The 18,941-nt window shown below is 33.1% G+C and overlaps 2 protein-coding genes across 9 annotated transcripts in view; one reads left to right on the forward strand and one right to left on the reverse strand.

The window, feature by feature from the left end:
• The window catches only part of LOC134230882 (probable 18S rRNA (guanine-N(7))-methyltransferase), a 77,254-nt gene that overhangs the window by 15,818 nt on the left and 42,495 nt on the right, over nt 1-18,941 (forward strand). The gene's annotated exons all lie outside the window — the stretch shown is intronic.
• Nucleotides 1-18,941, reverse strand: part of LOC134230881 (apoptosis-inducing factor 3-like) — a 30,377-nt gene that overhangs the window by 5,653 nt on the left and 5,783 nt on the right. Inside the window, exons 1-9 of one of the 8 annotated variants that reach the window (XM_062712742.1) lie at nt 13,810-13,928; nt 13,349-13,470; nt 5,402-6,165; nt 4,682-4,830; nt 1,878-2,097; nt 1,428-1,554; nt 967-1,079; nt 772-858; nt 396-487 (exon numbers count right to left, since the gene is read on the reverse strand). In XM_062712742.1, coding sequence (XP_062568726.1) covers nt 396-487; nt 772-858; nt 967-1,079; nt 1,428-1,554; nt 1,878-2,097; nt 4,682-4,830; nt 5,402-6,165; nt 13,349-13,382 — 1,586 coding nt within the window. In that variant the 5' untranslated portion in view covers nt 13,383-13,470; nt 13,810-13,928. The other 7 variants (XM_062712745.1, XM_062712749.1, XM_062712743.1 and 4 more) reach the window with 7 other exon arrangements.

Genomic DNA, 18,941 nt, shown 5'->3' on the forward strand with positions numbered 1-18,941 from the left:
CATATACAGTTGAGAATGTGATGGCATATCAGTGTTTCATTTAAGTTCTTTAAATGTGTGTGATAAGTATCTAAATTTTCATATTATTTCCATTAAATAGGAAAAAATTCATGTAAATCCAAGTAAAAATCTTTTATAGAGAACCTTTAATGTATAAACTGGAATTAGTTTGCATTTTTGTATTAGACTGATAGAATTTATAATGTACAATGTACATTTATCATGTTTATGCATTAAACTATACTACTGTCTTTTTTAAAAAATCTAGAATGTTCTGTTATCACAGAAAACAAAATGAATGTTGGATAAAATGATTTGCAAATGATAACAAATAATTGCATAATAATTAGTCTGAGTCTAATTAAGGCTAGTTTTATCATCAGAAACTGTCTTACCGCCCTCCTGTGGCGACGACTAGTGACGTGTACGATTCTGTGCTGCCATCTTTGAAGGTGACTGTCTTGCTGGAAGTGTCTACAGCAGTCGCCTAAATATCATAAGACATGAGGGATAATTAATGAAATATCATTTCTATTTAGTGGGTACTTTTACACAGATCAGATAAAATAATATTGACCTTTAATCTATTCTAAAGATATTCCTATATCTTCGTGCTATACTTTTGATTCACTGAGTAAAGTTCATCAAGTGAGGTTCTTGGAGAGTAATAAAATCCTCTGTTTTATATTCAGAAGCCAAGGTGACCTCAGTTTGACATAAATTATGTAAGAGACATAAACAAATCAGTGCTACTGAAGTGTAATATTGTACCTGTTTCTGTTTAAGGATATTAATGTCAGCTTTGGTATAAAAGTCCAAGCTCCTTAGAGCTATCTTATCTGCTGTCATGTCCAATGCCTAAAAATTAAAAAAAAATTATTTTACGAAACGTAAAAGAGAAGAAAATCAAGAAATTTTGAAATATTTTATGTAAAATTTTGTATCAAGCCAGTGAACTCCAAAAACCTTGCTAAGTTTGGGTCTGTCGTACGGAATGTTGTTTTCTTGTGTTGCTATGGTGATTTCTCCAGTAAACCCTTCCTGTCTCAATGTTTCAGCACAAGTCACAGAGGAGGGGCCTAAAAGTACAAGATTTTGATTAGTTTAGTGATTTAATACACTGAACATTTGGTTTATTTCATAAATCCGACAAATTTCCAAAAATCCATGAGTGAATATTTTCATCATGTTTAAACATTTACTATACAAAGTATTGAAAATAAAAATTCATTAAAATATAAAATGCTAATATTTCTTCTCATGTTTTTTAAAATATCAAACTCACCAAATATTCTAAATGTCAAAATACCTATAATGCAGTATAAAATACATAAATGTGCCAAAACCATATAAAATTATCTCAGTTCAACACATGATCAATCGTGATTATTTAAAATGATTAAAGTTAAAACAGATATCCTCGTTACCTCCACCTATGATAAGGACTTTTTTGTCACTGGGTTTGGCTGCTTTACACATGTTACGCTGGACTTTAGGATCAGCTAGTGCTGATTTGCTGGCAGTGACTTTAACATTGCCATCCTTGACTTCAGTCTGGAAATGTCAGAAAGTCTGTCAGAACTTTATCAAGTTCATCATCATTACACAAATTATTGTAAAAAAACAGTGAATTAATTTCAATGGCAATAAATACTACCACAGATATAAGTACCGGTACACAAAGATATACATTTAACTTCATAGATCAACACTTTTATTTTAAAAATTCAAATAAAATTAAAATGGATATTTTATTTAAATTTCATGAAATTACATTGATAACTTTGCACTCAAGTTTCACTACTCCTGTATGCATTTGGTATTTCAGCATATCATGCCTGAGTCTATGCACACAACATTCAATGTTTATTATTAACCTTGAACTTTGGAATGCTGTCTAGTCCTGGGAAGTCTTCTATATCCCCCGTTTTCACACTGAAGCAAGCTCCGTGCCAGGGGCAGCGGACCCTGCCATTACAGTGACTTCCATTGATGAGTGGAGCCCCGTAGTGAGTACACTTAGATCCCAGAGCATGGAATTCTGGTCCTTCACGGACAACTAGGACCTTACCATCACCAAGGTCAAACTCCTTCATCCTACCATTATAAACAGGGAAAATGTCATCTTTATTTTACACATGTACCAAAAATGGAACTCTTATCAAGTGCACCTATGAGTTCATTCGGTTTTTTAATTCACATTTAAAAATCTTCCTTAACTCTTACAATGAAGAACAAGAGGCCCACGGGCCTTATAGGTCACCTGAGTAGCATGTAACAACTTTCCAACAATTGAATTTGGTTCGTGTTTTAAACCAGAGGCCATGATTTAAATTCACAAGTTTGAAAGAGGCACCATTGCTTATCATAATTATACACTTGGCACGCTTACTCTAGTTACTTAATACCCAAAGGTAGATCAGAATAACAAAGAGAAAATGCACTTCCACTTTATAACCAGTTGTGAATCCCACCCCACAGGAACCACTGACCCTGGGGCCAAATATTTCAAAATTTTGGAAATTTTATCATAAATTTTATTTCATCATAAATGGTTGATTAATACCAAAGAGCAGATTTAAAAGCATTAATTTATTTTCAGACTATGTAACATCCCACCCCCACCCCACCCCTCAATACCCCTGACCCTGGGGACCTGAAAGTAATCATTTTGCTAGATGCACCTTTCTTCATCATAAATATAGTTAGATCATTGGCATAAAACCTGAAGCAAAGGAAAAGGTTTTCTAAGAATTAATATATTTTCACTATATAATCAAAAGACACCCGCCCCCTTATAGCAAATGGCAAAACCCTTAACCCAGGGGCCATAAGATTCACAAATTTGGTTGAGGCACTCTTGCTCATGATAACTATGTACTTAGTTTATATAATACCCAGGAGCAGAGAAGAAGATTTTCTAAGAATTAATGTCTTTTCACTATATAATCAATTGAGCCCCCCCCCCACACCAGAACCCCTGACCCAGAAGCCATAAAATTCACAATTTTGGAAGAGGCACTCGAGCTCATCATAACTATGTACTTAGTTAGTTTATTTGATACCAGGAGCAGAGAAGAAGATTTTCTAAGAATAAATGACTTTTTCATTATATAATCTTATCAATAGAGCCCTGCCCTAACACTAGATCCCCTGACCCTGGGGCCATAAAATTAATAATTTTGAAAGAGGCACTCTTGCTCATCATAACTATGTACTTAGTTAGTTTATTTGATACCCAGGAGCAGATAAGATTTTCAAAGAATTAATGCATTTTCACTATATAATCTATTTAGCCCAGCCCTAGCACTAGAACCCCTGACCCTGGGGCCATGAATTTCACAATTTTGGTAGAGAACTCAATGCTCATTACATTCATGCCAACAGTTTGATTGCTTGATGTCCAGGAGTAAAGAAGAAGATTTTTAAAGATTGCACTAATTTTAGTGGTTTTGGCCCCATCCCCCAGGCCCCAGGGGGGCAGGGACCATGAAATTCAAAATTTTTGTTCCCCTTCACCCATAGATGCTGTATACCAAATTTGGTTGAAATTGGTTCCGTGGTTTCAGAAAAGAAGCTGAAAATGTTCAAATGTTAACACACGTATGGCACGCCAAATTCACAAAAATGAGCTAAACATAGTTTCACAGTCGATAAACTAGGTTTATCGGTTGCAAACTATAGTTTACGGACTGTAAACTATAGCTAACAATGTTAATCTATATTTTACATCCGTAAACCATAGTTAACGCGATAATCTATGTTTCACAACCGTAAACTATACTTAACACTAAAAACAATCATTTGCAATTGCAAAACAAAGATTATCTGATAAATACAGTTTCACGATTTGTAAACTATCGTTTACAAACCGTTAACTATAGTTAACGATCTGATAAATATAGTTTCACGATTTGTGAAACTATGATTAACAACTCTTAACTATAGTTTTCGATTGTAAACAATAGTTTACAAACGTGAATCTATGTTTATCAACAAAATCTATTGTTAACGCTTATTACAGAGAGATAAACTAAGATTATCATTCGTAAACTATAGTTAACAACCGTTAAATACAGTTTTACAGATGAAAACTATACTTAACGAATCGTTAACTATACTTAACGAATCGTTAACTATAGTTTACGATTTGTAAACTATAGTTTACAGTCGATAAACCTAGTTTATCAATTGTGAAACTATGTTTATCTCATTTTTGTGAATTTGGTGTGCCATACACACGACGACAGACGAAAACGGATAGCAATAGGTCACCTGAGTGACTCAGGTGACCTAAAAATCCTATTAAATAATCTAAATTGCTTCCTTTTGACACTGAATATTGAATGTAAACATACTAACCCAGGAATAATGGTAAGTGTATAGAATGAAAATAAATTTTTTTAAAAAATCTGAGTAACAATATGGATTCATCATTGATTATTGGACCAATATTGTATTTTGTGCTCTACTCTTTCACATGAATTATCATTCCCACATACATGCTGGTTCACTGAATCTTCTGATATACATGAATTTTCCTCCCACTGTAACATAAAATACCCCTTCCCCTCCCCCCTCCTGAATCAAAATGATTCTACTGTGACTATTTACATGTACAAAGTATTAGTTCCTTTTACAAGAAATAACTTATTAGATTGTAAGTACTTTAATAACTCACTCTCCATCCTTGAGATCAGATTCTCTACAGACGACTGCTGACACTGTGTCTGCCATATCCTCTACTGAATCTTCCTGCTGCTCCACACCAACACCGTCTGTGACAACCTGGACTGGTTCTCCTTGGTCTGGTTCCTCCTGATCTTCTGTCTGTAAAAACACAGCACTCACTAACAAACAAATCCTCTTCAAAAGGATTTAAAATATACTGGAAATTATTTCAGAGCCAGTGCTCTGTAAACCAGGTATTTTCAGTCAGGTTTGTTTAAGTTAGAGAAATCCTAGTTCTGAGAATTTGGAACACATGTTTTTATCTGTGTTTTATGACCTTTTTGTAGAGATGACAAGTTTAACACATTAATGGTGAAGTGTTCGTCTGATCATTAAAGATGTCATACACCTGTAACAAATGACAAGCAACCAGTCCCTAACTGCAAATAAGACTTGCTGTGTATGCACAAAGACTAGATAATGAGAAAACCCGTAACACTGTGGTCACTTCGGGGGCTATTTGACACTTGTAGTGTACATCTAATATTTTCTAGGTGAACAAGTAATTAAAAATAGTTCTCTTAACAGTCTGGATAGGTTGTCTCCATGAGAACACATTTATGCTATATAATAATGTTAATTAAAACTACAAAACATAACACAAAATCATGACAATGATAGCTGTAGTAGTTACTTGTTCTAGATGTGTTTCAGATCTGCCTTGTGTTACCTGCTCTGTGTTGTCTGGCTGTGAGTCGTCTGCTATTGTGGCTTCCTCCTCTGTCGTGTCTGCTGGTTCCTCCTCTGTGGTATCTGGGGGTACCTCCTCCGTTGTATCTGGTGGTACCTCCTCTGTGTTATCTGCTGGCTCCTCCTCTTTATTGTCTACTGAGCTAGGCTCCTCTGAGGGTGGCTCCTTGTTTGTGTCCTCAGGACCTTCTCCTGTCTCCTCCTCTTCAGTGTTCTTTACTTCAGACTCCTCAGCCTCTTTCTGATTTTCTTTCAAATCTTCAGCCTCTTTCTGAGGTTCCTCCGCTTGGTTTTGAACGTCTTTGTCAAGATCTTCTTCTTCTAAGGGACCTTGTTCCAAAGTTTCTGATTCAGATTTCTCTTCTTTCTGGTCCTCTACTTTTAGTGTAGTTTCCTCAGAGTTCACTGTTTTACTAGTTTCAGAATTTTCTTCACTACTGTTATTAGCATTTACAGAATCTTTAGAATCATCAATATTATTTGTTTCACTAGATTCCTCTGAATTTTTAGTGGTTGTAGTATTTTGTTCACCACTCACTGCATTAGAATTTTCTTGAGCATGAGCACTGCTATCGTTTATCGGCTCCTCTTTGGTCACTGGGAGACTGGTTCTATTTATAGGTGTGCAGTCCACATTTTCTGATTTCCCAGAATTCACGGAATCAGGGTCTATATTTTTAGATGTCCTAGCTTCTACACCATTGGATTTCTTGCTGCCTGATCTCTTCTTCACAGATTCTCCAGCTATAAAATAAAGGTCATAATTTATTAAGCTTTATGAAATTTATTATGCATATTCAATTCAAAAATATCTTATATATGATTTAAATTGAATTGTTTCAATTATGTTATCCTATAGAAATATACATTGTATGTGTTGCATACATGTATTGCATGCATACTAATAAAATTGTATCTTATCTTCTAGTAAAATTTTGTGACATATCAGTACACAAATACTGAGAGCAAATTCTACTATCCCAAAGTACTTTGTATTTGTATTAAACCCTTTCACATATTTCTTTAATATGAACGTGTCACAATGAGCATTTTATTTACTTTGTTTCTTCTACAAATATTGAAATAGGTGTGTCAGGGAGACACTTATGCCCCTGGTTAGCATTTAACATGCAAGTTTAAAATAAATGTCCAAGAGTGTGAATATAAAAAATGGTGTAAATGGCCCAAATATGATGAACTTGATCTATCTGTCCTTACATATATCCATTATCTAAATTAAAGAACCCTTTTAAGAACAACAATTGAAGTTTTCTTCTTTGGGGAATTAACCTGGTTACATTAAACATGAAAGTGTTCCATGAAAGACAAGCTGTCCATCCAAATATTGGATATAGTATAGCTATATCCTTCCCACATCACACAAATACTTCAACTTTAATGAAATCAAACTTGGACACCTCTCCTCTTTTGGGGTCTCGATCATCAATGATTTTTTTTCAGATAAGTTGTCGATTTTTTAGCTTAAATAATAATAATCTGTAATCATTTAATCATATAATATATAACACAATTATTATTGTTTTCTTAATTTAGTTTGATGATTCGGCCACCTGAGGAGTAAATATTCATTGAGCATGCATACTGACCTCAAAATGTACAATATTTTTTCATCATTCTTCATTTCACCTCAGATTAAAACTTTTAAAGAACCAACAAAAATTATTACATTGGAATGAAGTGAACTGATGCATACATTTAATTTTTCACACTGAGAAACATACATATTAATATAATAGCTACATTACATTTATAAACATGCTATTTAAATTTAAAAAGTCTACCTACCATTACAAAAACACAACAAAACTTCTAACAGTAAAAACTTGGCTTAGGTTTATAGTAAGATAGACCTTGTTTATAATCTTTAAATACCCCACATGACAAGCTGCCTGGGTCTGAGATGATAAATCAGTACTAAGAGAGGGAACATAAATTAGAACGTTTTCTGATAACAGTGTTTTTAAATCATACCAGATCAGGGGCCTGTTTCACAAACATTTCCTAAGATATGTCGTAAGACATAACTTAAGATATGCCTAAGTTATAACTTAGGAAGTTCCAAGATTTGTCACAGCTGTTTCACGAAACAATCTTATCTTAAATTTTTCCTAAGTCATTTCTTAAGTTGTACCTTTATAAGGACTAATAACTTCTCCGCTCTATCTACAACTCTCAGTATGTCAGTCTGGGTTATATTTTTAGCTTCAAAAAACGGAGGGGATTATCCCCACTTTCAAAGGACTTGGACAGAAGTAAGTTTTACTTTGCGAAGTTTGCTGCTAGAACTAAGCATTCACAGACACACCCTTTCAAGCCTTCTTCCCATCCGAGCACACGACATATGTATTTTTTAAAATATTGTTCCACGTTTTATAGGTTTACTTTATTTTGCTCTTTATAAAGTATCGATCCCGGGTATTGTTTTTTACTATACTTTTCTACTTGTCAATTATTGAATGAAATTTTAAAATGATTGCTTCTTAGTGAACACATGTGAGGGCAATAAAAAATGCTTTTCTAATGACTGTTCCACGTTAGTTGTTCGTGCTGTGTAAAGCTTTCTCACATATATAAAATAAGAATACCATGCTAGAAAAAAAATCCCAAATTTGCGACTACAGATATGAAAATACCAAAGAAGAAGTTAAAAAAGGAAATTTATTGAAATCTCTTGCACAGCTATACATTTATTAAGCTGGGAGCATAACTGGTTGTAATCGCATGTCCGTAGGAACTTGAAGAGCACGGGAGGGGGGTATAATAATAATTTTCCTATGTATAGAATTCTATAGAAAACAAAACTTCGTTATGTTTGTGTCTTCTCAATAATAACGTCCTAGAGGAGATTATCTGCAACCATTCTTGGGAGAAACATCTACTAGTATATATCCGGAGCTTGGTTGGGGGTTCATCAAAAATCATGTACTTATCTAAAGTGAACAAGTGTTTTCATTCATCTAGAACATCCTTTTTCAAATTCTATTTTAATATCCATTAATATATTAGTAATATATACATAAATATACATGTACATGTAGATAAAAACATATATGCATGCATGTTTACTAGTTGGATCAAATCATGTGCTATTTTTTGTTAACAAAGGTGTGCTCTTCAAATGATTGGGAATTATTCCAGTATGTGTACATCTATTTCGCCAACTCTAATTTTGTGAACGGATATTTTTATATACCTTGGACAATTTTGATACATGTTGGCCAATTATTGAAATTCTAGTATTTACGTGCAAAGTAAAGCAGTTTAACCTGGATAGAGCGAAATCATCCATATACTAGTAGTTCATTGGATTTTCTCTCCCCAAACACATTCTCTCTCTCCATAAGAAATCTTGGATATGCAGTCGTATTATTTAGTTTCTTCCTAAGTCATCGATTTACCTGTCCTAAAGTTACGACATAACTTAGGAATATCCTAAGATAAGACGAGGTTAGTGAAACGGATAAGTAATGAACTTAGGAAAAAGTTCTTTCCTAAGATATAACTTAGTCCTAAGTAAGCTTTGTGAAACGGGCCCCAGTACTCTATATACCAGATGTATGTACTAACTTAAAATTAATTTACATTAAGGAATAGGATTTTCACCTAGCATAAAAAGAAAAAATAAATTAACCAGTGCTATAATGAAAAGAAATGATTATCCCAAGTCATATCAAAGCAACCTATTTCTTGATGATGTATATAATTCAATTATAGTTTTAATTGCAGTGTTGATCACTCTTATAAGGGAAAAAACCAGACTGGATGGATCTAATTTTGTAAATTAACATATGTGGGTTTTGTTCTCTTATCAGGTACTATTTTGGCACCAAGTTAAAGATCACTGATAGGTTTGTTGTTCAGGTAATTCCTAATAAGGAAACAACTCTTCTGATTGATGGTCTTTGGACTCAGTTGTCATGTTTAGTCTCTTACCATTCCCATTTCTAACAGATTCTTATTCATAACTCAATCAAGAAAAAAAAAATGAAAAGCTAAATCTACCTTGCAGTTACTATAGGTCTTCTTAATCACATAGAATGATAAGTGAGCAACATTACAAACCAAATTCTAATTTTGCTGTTACAGAAAAATATGACTTCATATTATATGTATTTTGATGACAACTTCTAGTTGCACACTTTAATGCACTTAGTTTATACATAGGAGAAACTGTTGAAGACTAAATACTTTGGTCCACATGTAATAAAAAGAGTAACGAATTCTTCTTGATGGGGGTGATATATTGTGCTTGAGAGGGTGATATAATATGGACCTTAAAAGCATGATATATTGTGCTTAAGGGGTGATATATTTTGCTTGAGTGTGATATATTTTCTTCAGGGGTGGGGGATGTGATATACTGCCCTATTTTATACTAGACAAGGCTAACTTCTCAGAAGAATGACTAACCAGTACATGTCCTGTCTTACTATTGTTATAGTAGACAACAATAAAATCTATACCTATCAAGTATCTGAGACCCTGTCCCAGACCGGGCTGGGCTATATATGGTAACATAACATGTTTTGTAGTGTATTAGGCTGTCAGTAATCTAAGCATTAAATGCCTCACTGCTAGTGCCATGCTGGGAGTGTCCTTGTATATCCAAGTTTATTACTAATATACTCCATCTGCATAATACACATAATTAGTATAGTATTGAAATTTACATAACAATGGGATAATACTTTAAACTGTTACCATGCAGATGTAAATGTCAAGTCTATGCAATTCATTTATACATATACCAGGTACAAATTATTGTAACAGTTAAACTGGAGTATGATCTCAAACACTGATATCATGAATACCATGGATATTAATGTCAAAGTAATTTGGAAGTCCCAGTGACTTATTATTCTTAAAGCATTTGAAGTGTTACATTCAATTATCCCAAAACCTTGGATAATACCTTGGTCCAGATGGGTTTGAAATAACAAGGTTTGACTGTATTTAAAATTCTGTATTCTAATCCTTTTCCATTTTGCTTATACATGCATATCATTTCCTTAACACTATTTAAATATCAATTTCATTTTGGGGGGGGGGGGGGGGGGGGGGTTGAGGTATATATAGTCTATCTGAAAGATATGCTACGACATCAGTAATGAAGTGAGCTTAAATTTTTTATCATGTTGTGTGATATCTGAAAGTGAAAAGGAAAATAATATTCCCAATAGCTGGCTATTAAAACATCAATGAATAAATTTGTACGTATTGAATATTTGTATCATAAATTACTCTCACCAATGCTGGCTGCTTCATTTGATGCACAGACTCCCATAACAGTTAAATCTAAGTCCTGAACTTCAACAATGAGCACAAAACTTTAAATTTAATAATTCTAGGATAGATGTGCAAGTCCAAGAAATATTTGAGAGTGTCACAAATGACTATAAGGGTGGGGTACAGAGTTTACTGTGTATAGTTTATCTCCCAAGACAAATGTATCCTCATAAAGTCAAGGATTCCTATAAAACCATTACCCTGATAACACTTAATGGGAAAGGTAATGAAAGATTCATCTCAATCAAGTCCTAGCTAGTGACAGACCTCTGCTAAATATGACTGGAAATCAAACTATTTAAAACATTTTTCAAAATATTTGCAGATGCATGTGTATATTGCTGTTACTTTGCTTGAAACTATTATAACATAATGCTGGACAAAATTAAGTTATAAATGGGCATAAATGTAATTGCAAACTAACAATAAAAAAATGGACACTCATGAAAAAGACATCAAATTTGTTTCCTTGCTGTTCTCTTCAATAATTCAATTCTTTAGAAATATTAAAACATAAGAGTTATCTCCCTTAAGATTGAAAACTGAAGTGTGTGTCACCCCAAAGAAACCTCAGGGAAATACTTTAAATTTTCTCTCTTGGGTTAAATTTGATTACATAAGGTGTAGAAAAGGTCTTCATTTCCTTACAGAGTCAACTAATCCCTTCCTGATCAGTGATCTAAGCCCTGGAGACTGGAATGATTAAGATTTATACTGGATGAGTCCACAGATTAGTATCAAAAACCCTCCAGACCATTAGATATATATCTTACATATCATAGCTTTTAAAGATCCACCATCTCATTCATTTACACTCTTATTGCCATCTCATCCTCAATTTCATTTTTAAAAATTTATAATATTGGATCTCAGTCAAGTTTTTATCTGCATGCAGGCTATGAGTTTGAAAATGAAATAACATCTCTATCAATATTTTGAGCCATGGGAAAAAAGTGATAGACATCAACTGCAATGTTATAGTAACAAGAATAGTTTTATATGCTTCACTGATTTAAAGTGAAAGGTGAAATCTGTGGGTTCTTATAAATCTTCATCCTTCAGGAATATATATAAAAAGACATATTCAGTCCATGTTTAACCTAATTATGTATACATGCAAAATCTATGCACTTCTACATTATTAATATACCAGTCACTACTCGATTGTATGCATTTTCTCAATAACATAATACCTGAACAATTGAATATGCTGCATTTTTTTTACATGCAGTATTGCCATAAATTCGCAGAAAATTCATTCTTCTGATAAAATATTTTAACATAAACAGAACACTTGATCTATATCCAATGTACAGTAAATGAAAAACAAGTAAATACATGTGTATTTAATTAGTAAGTCACATATCAAGTGAAACATGTTCATGTACTAGTATGTTTTAATTAGGGGTGTACATATAGTATATACTATACAATCATGATTTGTGATGTAACAATTGTGATTTACAATATATAATAAAACAATAATGAACTCTTTTGGTGTTGAGTACGGTTTGTTGTTCACCAGAAAAATAGCAAATATTGACCTTGGCTTCCCCGTGGTTAATATTGATATCTTCTGGTGAACAACAAACCATATCTGACACCAAAAGAGTCCATAATATTGTATGATATTCAATGACATATCAAATAAACACTGATATTGTTAATGTTTTTGATATTTACATAAACTCAGCTTTCTGAAAATGAAAATATTTCCACTTCATTCCATTTTTTATCTGTAAATCTATAATCCCTAGCGAATCCATCCTATGCTGAGAGGGAAGCCATCATAATTAGTGTTTACAGAAACTGATTGTTTGCCATTCTATACAAAGGACATAAATGAGATACTCATGATCAGGAGGTCTTATAAATAGTAACACAAATTATATGCTGTAAAAAGAGGAATCTTTGACAATGTATTAATAATGAATATGTGGTGATAATGAACAGTATACCAGCTCGAAAGTCCAATAAATTACAAAACAGGAGCGGAGACAATAAGGACACTACAAGTTTGGAGCAGAGGAAACACAGACCTCCAAAATATCAGAGGTGGGATCAGGTGCCATGGAGGGGTGAGCATCCCCTGCTGACCAGTCACACACTCTGTGTGCTCCTTGTCAGGTTTCGAATGAATATAACAATTATCAAAGTTTCCAATTCCATAAACAATTTTTCTAGAAAACCACAGTTTCCTCTCTTAAATATAACCACTTTTACAATATACTCATGATCATGATTTAAAAATCCAAAAAGATGATTCTAAATCCAAGTATATCTTGGCAGAAAGATCTCTGTATTAGAAATTACTAATTTAGAACAGGCAGACAACAATTTATTCTGCTTTAAGGAGAGCTTATATTAATTGTTTCTTTAATGCAAATATTAAAAGCAAATTTGAGTTTACAAAATCCAACTTTCTGCAATAACCCTGATTTTAAATTTAAAGAAATTTCAACATGAAATTTACATCTCATACTGCTCTAAATAAACTGATTGTGGGCTTCCCATCAGCTAGTCTTTTTGTACTTTTTGAAAGCTGATATAAAAAAAAAAACAACTTATTTTTAAATTAGTTAATTACTATATACATGTAAATGCAGGTGATATAACTTACTGAAGTCGTAAGATTTGGACTGTCCTTTGCCCATGGTGAAGTAGACAGAACTTTTAAATTCCTCAGCAGCTGGCAGTATTCTGTACTCCCCTCATTTCTGTGCAGGTTTTACAAAAAGTCATCTGAAAAATATAACAATATGGTCACAACACTTGACGTCTAAAGGTAAATTTTACATAATGACTTATACAGGTATACAATCTGGAAAACAGAACTGTGAATGGTGAGAACCTGGAATCTCAATAAGGAAATAACACTGAAGGACTACCGCTTCATATCTCAATAAACTTCCGTTATGAACACTTTTGTTTGCTAGCTGATACATGTTACAAAAGTCCACAATATATAATACACATTGTTTGCTCCTTTAAAAAAAGAAGAAAAGGCAATGATAATAAGATTATTAAATGACACATCTTTTGAAAGCTCTTTCGCTAATGTATCAATAACAAGCATTAGACCTGCTGGTTTGTCCATTATAGAATCCAGGGCTAGACTGATGAATCACCAGTGAAGCAAAAAGGCTTAAAAATCAACAGGTAATAAAACAGATCACAGGGTCACCATCAGATAACAAGCATTAAAAAAAAAGAACAGGGCAGTCTAGAAGGTTAGACACTGACCATTGCGTCACTCTGTCAATGTGTTGGCTGGTTTGTTAGACACTGACCATTGCGTCACTCTGTCAGTGTGTTGGCTGGTTTGTTAGAGGGACCTGTTTGTGTGGCAGACATTGGACTGATCACTGATCACATCTCAAACTGCCCCCAGCCATTCCACAGATAGTCAATACACATTGTCACTTACTCAAGTGCAATTTACATGTTATTTTCCCTAGGCTGATTTTTTTTTTTTTGTCAAACAATTCAAAGCTATTAAACAAAAATATAAAAAGTTTCTATTTTTCTTAAACCCATTAGGTACAAAAAGTAAACCTTTAATAAAAATAAACATCAATTACTTACAAATTGTCCCTGGAAAACCTTAGCTATAGGACTATTGTAATTCAAGGGCAATATACGAGTACATATTAACAGACACCTAAGTAAGGTGTGATGGCATAATGAAGGTGAATAAGTCCTAGGCACTCTCACATGTTAATTATGTGTGTCTGTATATGGTCTAAACCAACAAGCACAGAATCATATGACAGTTCATTTGTCTTAGTCTAGCTAAGTCATTAATACTAATAATTAACAAACAAAACTATAACTCTCGATGAATTCAAAAGTTAAGAGTAAAATTTAGTGAAAAATAAAGAACCAATAAAATTAAATGTGACTTTTAGGAAATTTGTATAATACATGTAATAAAAAAAACATAGGGCTAATTATTAAAACTTTTAATTAATTCTTAATAATAATAAAGTAAAAGATATACTACAAATGAAATTGAAAGTGAATTTTGGGCAATATACAAAACATCAGATAAAAAAGCATATTTAATATATTTTTTCCAATAAAATTATTTAACGAAATTTGAAATGACTACTTCTACAAATATGAATTTCACACAAACCTAACGAGCACCATGAATCTAATTCCCAGCATAACGCTCTGGTCTAGTACACATAATGATTATGAATTTGTCCTTGCACACTTAACATTACAGAGAATAGCATAAACATGTCACCGCTACCATTTCCCAAAGCATGACGATTACGTGGTGGGAATTCACAGTCCATGGTCACAGAGGCGTTCCCCATCGAGATAGGCTCCAAAACAATGACCACAACAGTCTAGGGTCTCAGGCCTCGTAATTACTTACAGCCAGTCGTAATAAACAAAGCTGTTTATTGAAAACGTACAAGCACATTTATACACAGAATTACCTTAGTTGCTTATTTTCTCACAAGATTACATTTTTACTGTATTTATTACAGCATATACAAATATAATGACATACAAAATGTCTTCTGTGCAAGTGACAGATAATTTGAAGCTTTATAAAAACTATCTGTAGTTTTTTTAACATAACACACACTTATAAGGAGAAGATGGAGTAAGCTTATACAGTGTACAAAAATTAGAATAAAAGCAAATTTTTTTATAAATCAAACGAGTTGTTCATTTGTCCATAAAATGGCTACAATATCCTGCCTTCTTTCCACAAACATGTGTTGGGATGCATGCAGATTAATATGACTAGTTGACTGCTTAATATGAACTTAATCTAGTAGTTTTTGAAAATTAAGTTATGACTTTTTTAGCTCAGTATTTAAGATTTATTTACCCACCCTGTTTTGCCTTTTTTTTTATTATCATCCCTTGGAAGGCAGTGTGGCCATTCCTTTTAAAAATTGAATTCTCTTTACAAAATGACACTCAATAAGTTTGGTTGATTATTAGTTCACTGAAAAATAAGACAGATCTATGAACAGACAGACAGACAAACTGACATAAGACAAACTTGTAACAGAAAAGCTTCCTCAAGCTTTAAGCTCAGGTGAGACTGATTCTTCGTAACTGGTGAAAAAAGTAGCAATAACAAAGTGACCCGTTCAACTTAATATCTAGCAAAGATGAGACATTATAAATTAAAGTTTAATGAATGCAGATTTCCATTTGCTCATAGCTATTCTCCTAAGTCACCAAATTTGAGGCATGAAATCTCACAAGATTTATTAAGTGATAAATGAAGGCTCTTGACATCTAATTTAATGAATAATATCCTATATTTTTGCATTTTTAACAGAATTAAAAAAAGAAGTAGGAGGTGTATTCTTATCATTGTTTCAGTTATATAAGCAAATCCAAGTCGCAAATAATATACTGTCAGGTGTGCAAGTATACCTGTACTACCCTCCTACACATCGCGGCACTGAGGTAACACAAAATGACTACAATCACCAACAACAGGGAAATAATTGTTTTACAGATCTGTCAACTTTATAATAACAGGCGAAAGAGAATTAAGACAGGACAACAGAATCATTTACTTGATGTCAAAAGGTCACAGGTGGCCAATGAAAAGGTTACAGTAAATTGATAAAATAATATATGTAATACATGTGTCATTCTTTAAAATACAAATAATTTGAAAATTGTTAAATGGATATTTTAATACTGAGTTTCCTTTTTGATCTGTGTCTGTCCTGTATGTACATCAATCTGAATGTCTGGGTTCTAATGTCTGGATTCTAATGCTTAGTCTGTTTGCAAGATACAGCAATGATACTCAAAAAATATATCATGGTTTTTAATTAAATCTTCCAAAAAAAAACATTGATTGCTTGACCTGGAAATATTCAATTTTGTGGTACCGATAAATGGAGGATTGAATTTTTGATCAGATATTGCACAGATTGTTTAGATAAGAAAACAAAACTAGAAGGGAACTGTCCTAAAAGGATCTATGCTCCATGGTCAAACCAGAAAAAAGGCTCTCTGTCATGAAAATTTTCATAATTCATGGCCCTTATGTTGTGGAAATGTAATAAATGCTTGGAGTTGTATCACCTCTGGTTAAAAACAGCAATAGTGATTCCAATGTTCTAACCAAAAGGATGTCCAGTCCAGAGTAGTTAATGCATAATTTTTTCCCCAGAGGGAGGGGGAGGCTTTGACAAGTGCACCCTTCAAACTCTGATCATGGCCTTAACTTCATGCAGAGATTACACCAAGTCCTTTAATGTATTTTTATTCCTAAGTATCTTATTTATAACATCAAAGGTTAAATCTGGTAAAAAACATGATAAACCAGCTAAAACAATATGCTTCCTGTCCAAAAAAAGACAAAAAACCACAAAAAAAGCTTACCTAAGTCTTACTGCATCTGATGTCAGCCTAAATCTACAGTATGTCTATCAACAGTGTAACTGGAAGGGATCATAAACAATTCACATGCTACTTGTCAGCAACATGTGACAAAAATTACAGCACATTTTAACATGTAGCTGCTGTCAATTTGGAATATTTAATTAGCTGCACATTACTCCAGGGCATTCGTTTTATAAAGGTATAACAATCCTGGTGATACAAAATTAATATGACCAAGTTTTTACATTCAAAAACTTTGAAATATGCAATCCTAATTTGATTTTAAAAATAGTATTATTAAGAGCTATTTGTAGACACAAGATAGATTTAAAGAAGAGAGTACTGAAGTAAATTGTTCACTTGTTGTAGATTTTCATTTATAAATTGCATACAAGCATATAAAACAATGCAGAATATCAGTTCAAACTCTTCTCACTCTACGTATTAACATCAATTCTCTGTAAGGACCAAAAATGCTTGGCCACGCACTATCATGGAATTTTATTTTATCAATATAATATTAAAGAGTGTCCTATATAAAGACTATAGGTGGGTAAATTTTGGACAGTGCTTCCTTGGTTTCCATAGCAACGGCCTTGAAATATTTTGCCGTGGCGAAAATGACCTGGCCCCGAGGTTATAAAACTTTTACTGTACTCATACTCCAACTCAAACTCCAATCTCCAAGTATGAACTCCACTGAGTACGTTTCTAAATTTGAGGTTATAGATATTTGGAGTACAATCTCCACTGAGTTAAACTCAACGGATTTGGAGTACAAACTCAAACTCTGGAAAAGGAAATCTTTAGCTTTTGGAGGTAAAAATTATGTAAACTTACATATTAAAAAGAGAGTACAAGCACGCGCTAGTACGCAGTATACGCCATATGAGGACAATTTATGTAAATAAATGCCTGCTTCATTCTGTCATTCACAAATGGAAAGAAAAAGATAAAAAACATAAATTATTTTCTTTTATGCATATTTCATATATACGAAATCATTAAAGTATTCTTTTTAAAGTTCACTCATTGAAAACTGTATGCACGGTCCACTTCTTTGATTTTATTGAATTTCATGATTTTTTGTTGATACATGTATTTTAATTTCTTATACAGTGCTTTATCATTCACTGACATTCAGTATAGATAAAAGAAAACACCAGTTAAGTAATCGATGTGATACTCTTATTTATAAACAATTTTTAAGTAATTTAATTTATAAATATGAGATCAAAGTGAGAGTAAAAGATTCTTTAAAAAAAATAAACCCTTTGACAAAGGCTGCAACATAGATTTTGAAATAATGTCATCATATATCTAATGCATTGCCAAATCGGTTCCCTGTTTAGAACACAGGCACCTAACAAATGGATGGTGTAACACCCCAACCAACCCCACTCCCCCAGCTTCTGAATTTTTTTTTTTATACACGTTACAAAACCTTATCAAAAATACATGAATTCCTACTCTATCATTCTTATATTTCAATTTCTGCTATCATTTTACGCTTCTGGTAAGATTTGGAGATTGACCCTATTCTCGGATTCCGGGAGAATTAAGGGGGGAGGGGGGGGTGTTTACATCACCCATTCGTCAGGCCTTTGGTTCAATTCGCAACTGCTCAAATGACTGAACTAAACAGTTAAACTTACATGTACATAAATCATTTCAATAACTTATAATAATTAAAAAAGAAGAAAAAACTTAAATCCAATGATAATGTAGACATAGCATATTTATGATGGGGTAATCCGTATGGCGAAAAAGAATTATGGTGCAAACGGATCATGCAAGCCGGTAGATAGGGTGAAATAACCCAATACATGACACTT

This window comes from Saccostrea cucullata, unplaced genomic scaffold (assembly GCF_032062105.1).
Source record: "Saccostrea cucullata isolate Sc308-1 unplaced genomic scaffold, CSIRO_AGI_Scuc_v1 ctg361, whole genome shotgun sequence".
NCBI classification, from domain to species: domain Eukaryota; kingdom Metazoa; phylum Mollusca; class Bivalvia; order Ostreida; family Ostreidae; genus Saccostrea; species Saccostrea cuccullata.